Source organism: Olea europaea, unplaced genomic scaffold (assembly GCF_002742605.1).
Source record: "Olea europaea var. sylvestris unplaced genomic scaffold, O_europaea_v1 scaffold1576, whole genome shotgun sequence".
Classification (NCBI taxonomy): Eukaryota; Viridiplantae; Streptophyta; class Magnoliopsida; order Lamiales; family Oleaceae; genus Olea; species Olea europaea.
The window spans coordinates 17,157-27,512 of NW_019233374.1; the positions used below are offsets into that span (position 1 = coordinate 17,157).

Sequence of the window (10,356 nt, forward strand, 5' to 3'; positions counted from 1 at the left end):
ACTTCTAACATGTGGAAGCATTTAAAAACTTGTTATGCATACAAGAACACTAAAATTGATGAAAACCAAGCACTACTCACTTGAGAAAACAATGATGGTGGTATTATGGCTACGGTGTTTAATAAAGAAATGTGTAGAAAAGTCTTGGTTAGGATGATTATTATTGATGAATTGGCTTTTTTCTTTGTGGAAGATGTGGATTTTAAGGAATTTGTTCATCAACTTTGCCCTAGATTTGAGGTTCCTTCTCGAACAACGATTACTAGAGATGTGCTACATCTCTACCATGAAACAAAGGAATCATTGAGAATTAAATTTATTAAGGATAGACAAAGGATTTCTTTAATCACTGATTGTTGGACATCAATTCAAAACATCAATTATATGGTAGTCATAGCACACTTTATCGATAGAAGTTGGAAACTGCATAAGAGGATATTGAGTTATTCTATGGTTCCAAATCATAAAGGGGAGACAATTGGGAAGGTTATTGAGACGTGTTTGCTTGATCGGGGAATAGAATGCGTGGGTATCATTAATGTAGACAATGCAAATACAAATGATGCAGCGATCATTTACGTGAAAAACAAGTTGAAGAATTGGAAACCTGATGATACTATGATTTTAGGTGGCTCTTATCTGCATGTACGTCGTTCAGCACACATAGTCAATTTGATTGTTAAAGAAAGGTTGAAAGAGTTTAATCCATCTATAGATAGTATTCACAATGAGGTAAAATATTTTCGATCATCTCCTTCCCAGTTGACAAAATTTAAATATTGTATTGAAAGGGAAAAGATTGCATGCACAAAATTTGCTATTTTAGATGTTCCTACTAGATGGAATTCAACATTCTTAATGTTGGATAGTGTATTGAATTTTGAAAAAGCTTTTGAAAGAATGGAGGAAAAGGACGGATTTTATTGTAAATATTTTGATGAAAATGAAGGTGGAAAAGAAAAAGAGGGGCCACCTACAAGTTATGATTAAGAGAAATCTAGAAAATTTGTCAAGTTTCTAAGAACCTTTTATGATGTCATATTGAAGTTTAGTGCTTCATTGAGTGTTACTTCCAATATTTACTTCCATGAAGTTCGTAAAATCGAGCAAATTTTGAAGAAAATGGGTTAGAAGCAAGATTATTTGCTAAGTAGTATAGCAAATAGTATGAAGATTAAGTTTAACAAGTATTGGGGTAAAGTTGATAAAATGCACAAGATTTTGATTGTAGCAGTCGTGCTTGATCCTAGGTATAAGTTGGAGTTTGTTGTACATTGCATTGGTATTTTGTATGACAGTGTTAAAGTTGAAGGCGCAAAAAAGGAGGTCATGAAATTATTGTATGCTTTGTATAACCAACAAAAGGGATGGTATCGTTCAAACAATGGGCCTAATGGAAGCAGAAGTGGGGGCGATGAATCTAATGAGGGAGTCACTTTGTTGGAGGATTCGAATGATGATGATGATGATTGGGATGATTGCAATTTTGATTTTGGGTAGAAGAAATTTAAAAGTACCAAAATGGATTTTTCTGGAAAAGATGAGGTACAACGATATCGAATGGAATCCACTAAAGATGCTAGTGATGAAAATTTTGACATTTTGAATTAGTGGAAAATCAATAAATCAAGATTTGAAATTTTATCTGAGGTTGCAAGGGATGTTCTTGTCATTCCTGTATCTGCAGTTGCTTCTAAGTCAGCATTTAGTACTGGAGGGGGCATTCTTGATCCATTTAAGAGTTTTTTAACTCCTAAAACAATTACGGCCTTGATTTGTTTACAAAATTGGTTAAGGGAAGAATCTAGACTTTTAAAAGTTTCCCAAGACAGAGTTTACATTGAAGAGACGGAGTTCTATGAGGGTATTGAAACATGTAATAAAATATATGTTATATTTTTTTTATTAAATCTTATTAGTTGAACAATTCAAATTTGAATTTATTTATGTTTGTGAATAACTTAATTGTGCTTTTTCAATTTCTTCTTGCAAAGTTTCTTAGAAGTGAGTATGACAAGTCAAGCAATTGATGGATAGTTCAAGTTTTAGTATTAGTATCTACTTTTTGGTATTTGTAAATTGTAAGCATTGATAAATTAATCTTGTTGGACAACTTGTTATTTACATGTTATTAAATTGGACTACGTTAATTTGTAAAACTACAATTGAATGTATCATTAATTGTATTTATATAGTGTTGTTATAAATGTAAATTTAATTATAGTACATAACCGAACAAAACCAAACCGAACCAAATATGAATGGTTCCATAATTATATTTGGACCCAACGGTTCTATTTACTAGATATCCAAAAATTTTGGTTCGATTCGATTCGATTCTTTTTAGAACCGAATCGACCCACGCCCACCTCTACCCTAAACTCCAATGCAACATATTTGATTTAGATGCAATGGCCTCAAAATGGTCAAAAAATAACCAACCTACCAAAGAAATAGAACCTTAGTCTAACAGATAACATCTCCTTGTAAGCTATACAATTTTACTTCCCATTAATTTTAATTATAATAAGGGAATGTGTTTTTTTGAAAATGAATAGTTGTAAAATAATAATAATAATTCGATGTAATACTATTTTATTAAAAATTATATAATTGAAAATAGAAAAAAAAAAAATTTAATTTAATTTGATGAGATTTAATGAGGACCAAACATGGACATTATATTCTTTCTCATTATTTTTTCTACAGTACTCATTTTTAACCACATTTTTTATTAAAATAATATTACACACAAATAAAAAAAAATATTCTTTTTTAACCACACATTTCCATCAATCACTATTCCATAATACATTTCTTCAAATTATTGGAGTTTAAATAGGGCCTAAATATTACCACCCCAGTCCCAACCGAAGGCATGATTTCCATATAAAATATAGAAGTTATAACTAAAAATTCATGCAGTACAAGACTTGAATCAGTGAAATGTTTTTATTTAATTATACATTTTGTAAAATATTAAGCCTCAATGTCTCACCTTTTTAAGTGATATTATTATGAAATCACAACCTTCAAAAGTGAAATTTTAAAATTTTAAAATATGTAAATCTGAATCCTTCACTCAACTTTAATATGACTCCAAGCTACAGATTAAAAGCCAATATCTTAGATAAAAGGGTAAAGATTAAAGAATGTCAATAGTTGATTACATGGTTCAAGTACAACAAACCAGAAACTGCAGTGAAACAAGCAAAAAGACGTGAAAAAAACCAAATGGGCAATCATAAGGAAACCATTTTTTGGATTCAACATTGTGTTCTTGCAAAATAACTTGAAGCAGCATTGAGGAACAAGTTTACAACATTTCTTGTGATCGTCTTACACAACGACTAACTTTTTTCTTGAATTCGTCCCTTTGTTCTCTCCATTCTTTCTGCATTATTAAGGAGAAAGGGGAATCAGTGATTAACTTGGGAACCCCACAAACAGAACTAACCCAAAAAAGCGCTCGAACTTCTGCTGTTTGATCATTTTTCATAGATAACAACTTAAGAGGGAAATACAGAATAATATGATTTAAAATTCACGTTTGGAAAGGACTATACAATGTAATACACAATATTTGGGTTTATTTTTCTTACTTCAATTATGTACAGCGCTATCTAATCTTTCATACCAAACTTTCCATTAAGGACTTCGGCTGTCTCATCAGAGAATGAAATGAGATGCCTTTTTTGAGTCAAAATAGCACCCAAAATATATGAAAGATGCTAATGAGTATTATCTATGAATTAAGAGAATTTGATACCTTATACGCTTAAATCATTACAACTAGCAAGGATTATTGATGTCCATTCGTTTGGTGGGAGGGAAAAGAAAATCACAGATATTTCTCTGCTAAATTACACTAGGTTCTTCAAAACCGTTTATGCTAATGATACCTGAGAAACAGTAGAACTTGCAACTCCATTACACATATATTGGGCTATCACGCAAATCTTATGCACAGCTTCAGAATGCACATCGGAAAAACTCAATTGATCTTCACCCAACCACCCCCAAAAAGATGGGGAAAAAATGTACTCTAGATAAATACATAGCAAAATAGCAATATAAAGATGGAAAGAAGAAAAGATAAGAGGATAATTTTCTAAGAGCATCTCCAATAGTGCTCTTTATTTTAAAGAGCATCTTTATCGATTTTTTTTAAATAAAAATAAAAATTAAAGAGTCAAATTTTGATCCAATAACTCCCCATATTCATTCATTATTTTGCATTTTCCCATAAGCAATTATCATTCATCATTTTCCCTCCTTTCTTTTCTTATTATTATTATTTTTTTAATTTTATTTTAGCATTTACTTCTTTTTCATTTTGTAGAAATCAAGAAATGAATAGAAAAGTTGTGCAATAAATGCAGCACTGTCTAGAGAGTGAATTCGGCTCTTGAAATGACCACTCTTTATTTTAATTTTTGAAGATAAGTGTGTCTTGAACACCTCAAAAATAGGTTCGACTCTCTAAAATAGAGAAAAATGGGGCTAATAAATAGCCTATTGGCATTGCTCCAAGAGAAATAAGCACATGATGATGAAGTGAGAACTAAGTTAAGTGGTTAAAATAATCAGATGCATTAACACTTACTGCCGCTTCCACATTTGCTGGAGACTCGTCATTAGGACTTGAAAGCATCGAAATAATGCTTAGAACTATACTTTCCACCTGCAAATTAAATTCTCTTTATTAACTTCATTAGTTGGAGTGAGGGTGGGGATGTGGAAAAACCTGTACAGCACTGTGGTTAATGGAAAGAATACAATGCTGATATAGACAACTATCAAAGGAAGTGCTTTTTATAATTTCACAGGCTGCAATCTTCAAATTACAACTCATTGAACTTTGAGAGATATTGAGCATCAAGAATAATTCAGTATGAAACAAGAAGAAAGATACTGTGGCAATAATATAAATATAAATAGTTAACATGACTTTCAAGAGAAAATTTATGTTCATCTATTCGATTAACATCAAGTAGAATGAAGGCAGCAAACATATGACTTTGTATTGCCATGGCCAATGGTACTATGAACCAAATCAAACCTGTTGATCTTATTTAACCATGCAACAATATTCACAATACAACAATTGCTTTAATTCTAATAATTTTGGGCCGGCTGGCCGCAATTTCCTTTTCCCCCATTCAGTTTGATCCATTGTTACATCCACAGCCACATGTAACAAACATCCAGTGCAATCAAACCTTTGCAACCACATTAGACCACATTAATTTCAGCCTACCTCCCTCTTCTAACATATTCTAGAAAAATTGCGTTACTTTTATGAACAGAAACTTCTTCGTGTCTTCAAAAGACTTGCTCACCTCAACTAAGGAAATGATCACCCAAGTCGTCATTGCCTTAATTTTTCCTTAATAATTGTCACCTGCAGTTGTAAGTATATATTCTATATTCTCATTTGTTATTGGCCACATGTCCGACCTAACATCTTCATTTTCGGTACTTCATCTTATAAACATTTTCCCTTTTACCGCTTGAGTTCAAATACTATAGAGCATAGTTGGTCTAATGAAAATTGTGTAAAACTTGCCTTCTAACCTTACAGATATCTTCTTATCTCACAGCATTCCAAGTGAACATTTCTTCATTTCGTCCTACCAGCTCTAATTATATATATTAGATCATCCTAAGTCCTCATTATCAATAACTGAATCTAAATGCCTAAAACCAAAAAATCTTCGGGACATAAATACCACTAACTATACTGTGTCATTATTTCTAAATACCCAACAGAAACAATGCAGGAGTTTTCCCCCAGAATCGATGACAAAATTTGCAAAATCAAAAAAGAAAAATAACTATAATAAAATACTTATTACTGTGTTCCTCTCTTGAGTGTTGTTAAAGACAATGGCAAATAACTATGCAGCCACTCCTAATATTTTCAAGATTTCCTTGACTATTATCTCCCTCTTTCTCACAGTTTCCATACAACTCTATTTATATCTCCAAGAATCTCTCAGGTGCATCTACATAAAAGCATTAAAAGAAACAAGGAAGAGGAAACAGCAGAGTTATCTACTTCAAGCTTTTTATCATGCAATGAATTTAACTACTTTCCACTTAAAGAAGTCAATTAAGAAACTTCAAATGGTTAAACTTCCAATTATTGTCTGCACATATATATTAAACAGAGCTGGATAAAATTAAGAAGTAAATATGAAATGAAATCAAACGTTGGTAGCAATTTGATTACCATTAAGCAGAAACTTAAATCCAATCTCATAACAAACAAAGTAATTAGAGCTTACCGTATGGACAGGAGACCAGCGTTCACTAGCAAGCTCGTAACCGTTTGGATCATCACCAGGGGGGTGAAGAATTGAGATGCAAACCTTCCCATCTTGGTAAACTGCACCTCATGAAAAGTTTCGAATAAATGCACTAAAGAAGTTATAACGGTAATAACAAGGCAATAGAACATTCTTAAATGTTAAAAGCATACAAACCATTGGGATGCCACATCTCAGAAGTAAATCTCACTGTTGGAGGACTGTTTGGGTAATTTTGGGGGAAGCTCATTATAGCATTGAAAAAACCCCCTTCACTGCATGTGAAAATATGCAATAACAATCAGAACAAAGTACGTAATATTACTTGAAACATTAAGCCATTGTAAAAAAAACACGTCAGCATCATCCAAATTCTTATCCCCAATTTTAATATATCTAAATCAAAGCAAAAGCCAATCATGCCGGAAAATATGAAATGAGATGGCATAGTTCTTTAAGTTCCATTTTGTGAACGTGCCTACTTTTTTCTTTCACATTAATCATATTAAATTCTTTGTTCCTATTTCCATCCGATTAAGAGATAATAACTATCCACACACAGACATACATATGCACTCTCATTTATATATCTAAAATAGTATTGACATCTGAAGTAATCTTCCCAATTCACCACCAGCTATGTATCCAAATGCTTTGTGAATTTTTAACTGAAATCAAGCCACCCAAATAAGACATCTTCACCCTAAATCTAATAATTAAATTGGACAGGGTGTAAGGAAAATCATCCATCTGATGCTAACATATTATTTATTTTATTTGTTATCAGTTTTCTACTTGGGAAGAAAGACGTAAAGCTTATTTGACCAATTGACCTTATAAACCTCCCTAAACAAGCATAAACCTCTGCAAGACAGACACGACAAATGATTACGTTTATGGCGTGTTATGATTGTACCATGTCTACTAAAATAGGTGAGTCTAGAGTTAGTTTCTTGATATAGCAACACATCTAGTACTCCCCACCCCCCACCCCACAACCACTGCAACCATTCAGAGTCTAACGTCACAGTAAGATTACTGAGTAAGGGAGCATTGTCTGTTCAAGTCTGTTTTGAAAGGTTCTATGACACTCTAGGCACCTAGGCATATGTTGATTATATTTACCTAAAAAAGAGTACCCCTAACTATATAAGTCCCCAAACTCCATGTTCCACGCTAAATTTACAGCACAACATAGACTAACACAGAGATATTGTAATATCCCGAATTTTTATTACTAGTCATTTGATTAAAAACAAGGACTTAAGTGCGCTATTATTAAAGTCTAATGACCTTATTTGTTTTTGACCTAATTAAATGACCTTATTAATTACTAGCCAATAGTTTGCGGGCCTAAATAAGAGTTAATTTGGAAGTTAAATGAAATTATATGTAAATTATAAGTAAATATGTCGATTAGCCATGGTTAAAGATAATTTATTTGACCACAGGCATTATTCACTACATTTTAAGCAAAGTAATTGCTTTGACCACATAAATAAAGGTAATTGATTTAACCACATGCATTATTTACACCAAGATTCAAGCCAAGTCAATTGATTTGGTCACATGATTAAAGGCATTGATTTGACAACTTTCAAGATAATGCACCAATTATGCTTTGACCTTGCCAAACATCTAGTCATTTCCTTACAACTTTCTACACATGGTCCAAGAACTTGCACTATAAATAGGAGTTAAACTCAACATTGGACTATCCCTCACCAACTATTTACACTCCCCCTCTCTATCTCTATCACTTTGTCTCTCCACCTTTACTCTTTCTCTTATCTTTTTCATATTAAATATAATCATACACTTACACAATCACACAACCCGACACGCGGCTCAAAGATCTCCCTCCAACAATCACTTCTTCTATTATTTTTTATTTGTCAAATGAAAGATAAGTGTAATAATACGAATTGTTCTTTCATTATTTTAATTACTAAAACTTATGTTATGAATATGATGATACGAAAATCCAAATTATGATTATGACAAGGTCCTATATGTATAAGTTCAAAGGACCGGAGTTTAGTAAAGCTACGCACGGAAATTATAGGCACAAAGTTCAGATTTTGATTCTCGTGTCTCCATATGTATGTTATGATTTTTCGTAATTAAATAAGATATGCAAGTTCGTTAGTATTCATTCACTGAGATTTATTTACTGAAATTTATGTCTCACATATATATGTTAAATATTTTATAGGTAACTAAAAGAGACGATTAGAGGTGGATTGTCTGCATGGTTGAAATGAATAATGATTTAAGTAGTTAAAGATTTTAACGACGTTTACTAAATTTTCTTTAAAATTTGTTTTAAACCTTTCATGTTCAGAAAATATTGTGTTTTTTCAATTATTTATGAAAGTATTATTTTTAGGTACATGTATAATGACTCCAAAGGTAAAAATTAGGATCGTTACAAATATTCACTAGAGGTCAGAGACATAATATCGAACAGCTGGAAAGATTGAAAGCAGATGCATAACGATTAAGTTCCAGGAAAAATTCCGTATTCCAGAAACCAAGAGACAAATATAATGATACTCCATTATTTACCGAATAAGCTCACATTGAATCCAAACCGATCAAGCAGCTGATTTCTTGTGGCTGGTAGTAACTCGCCTGCCACAGTGAAGGAATCATAATTCCCTACATATAACTTCACTTTCCTAATTACAGAAAACCCTGGCCTCAAATCCCCCCACAATATAATAACAAGGAAAAAGTATAAACAAATTATACAACCTGAATTACAAAATTGAAAAACCACAGAACAACACTGATGAAACTCGCAATTAGTACCTATATGAATAAATTCTAACTACTATTAATCAAACAATAAGAATAACGAGCCAAAAGTACTAATAAATTAAGTAAAAAATACAATCTTTAAACAAAATAACAGGTAGAAACGCTCACTATAGAGTATCAGGAGGCCCAATAATGGTAACACTCCATTCAAATAGGTTTTGTTCATCCAGCAAACCAGCTGAAAATCCATCCACTGGGTGTTTGCATAGATCTGCAAAAAAGATTAAGCACAGATTATTACCCCAAATAAAACTTTCGAATAAAAAAAAGAAAGAAAGAAAGAAAAATTGAACCCAGTTTCCGAAAGACGATTCAGGGGCAAAAAAATGGAATTCTCAATCAATACCTTTGAGCTGTTTTTGAAGGAGAAGGCTAGCTTGAGAGGCTGAAGCCATCAAATAAATATATATAGCTGATTTGAGAGAGAGAGAGAGAGAGGAAGGTTCTAGGTATGCCGACGATTAGGGAAAGGGAAAGGGAAAGAGAAGATTTATGGCGTTTGGCGAAGCTGACACAATTCTCTATAGGTAACTTTGTCGATATATATACAGAAAGAGAGTTTTGTGGTAAGATTAAGCTCTCTCTCTCTCTCTCTCTACCGTGTTTTCACTTTATTCTTTATTATATTAGAAAAGAAGTTTAATCATTACAATACGACTCTTTTTTTTTTTTTTTTTTTTATTTTTTAATTTTAAAAAACCCTTTTTTTTTTTTTTTTTTTTTTTTTTTTTTTTTAAGCATAGCAAGGTTATAAAACACGTATAGCAATTCATTTCAATTCAACATCAAGCATTATAAGTATGTGTGTGCATATAATAATTATATGTTTTTTCAAAAAAATAAAAAGGTATATTGTTCGAAATCACAAATAGTGCAATTACTTGAACTTTATACATATTTTTCAAATTTTTGACAAAAATATATTGCTCTAAATCATAAATACTATAATTACTTGGCAATCAATTTCTACAATTTGATTCAACATGAACATCGGCTTAAAAATCCTAAATCTTGTTAAGCTCTTTATAGAATTCCAACTCAATCTTCTTTTTCTTAATTCGAGTCATCTTTCATGTCATCTGATACAAAATAATTTTCATTGTGCTCCTTATTTCAACTCGAAAATTTCTAATATCATTTGTAGATGGTAATATATCATTTTCAATCTGATTATCATGTCACAGTCATCAATAATCAAAGATTATGCATTACTAACATCACT

At 31.8% G+C, this 10,356-nt stretch overlaps 2 protein-coding genes across 2 annotated transcripts; one reads left to right on the top strand and one right to left on the bottom strand.

Annotated features, from left to right (window-relative positions):
- Positions 1-1,167: 1,167 nt before the first annotated feature.
- On the top strand, positions 1,168-1,500 carry LOC111376914. The gene has a single exon (XM_022999925.1). It carries the CDS (start codon positions 1,168-1,170, stop codon positions 1,498-1,500), a length of 333 nt encoding a protein of 110 aa, XP_022855693.1.
- Positions 1,501-3,105: 1,605 nt separating this feature from the next.
- LOC111376919 (ubiquitin-conjugating enzyme E2 7) lies at positions 3,106-9,711 on the bottom strand. The gene is made up of 6 exons (XM_022999931.1): positions 9,481-9,711; positions 9,243-9,345; positions 6,489-6,586; positions 6,291-6,391; positions 4,607-4,684; positions 3,106-3,394 (listed from the first exon to the last, which is right to left on the bottom strand). The coding sequence occupies exons 1-6, from the start codon at positions 9,527-9,529 to the stop codon at positions 3,317-3,319; spliced, it is 507 nt and encodes a 168-aa protein (XP_022855699.1). The 5' UTR covers positions 9,530-9,711; the 3' UTR covers positions 3,106-3,316.
- Between the last annotated feature and the right edge of the window lie 645 nt (positions 9,712-10,356).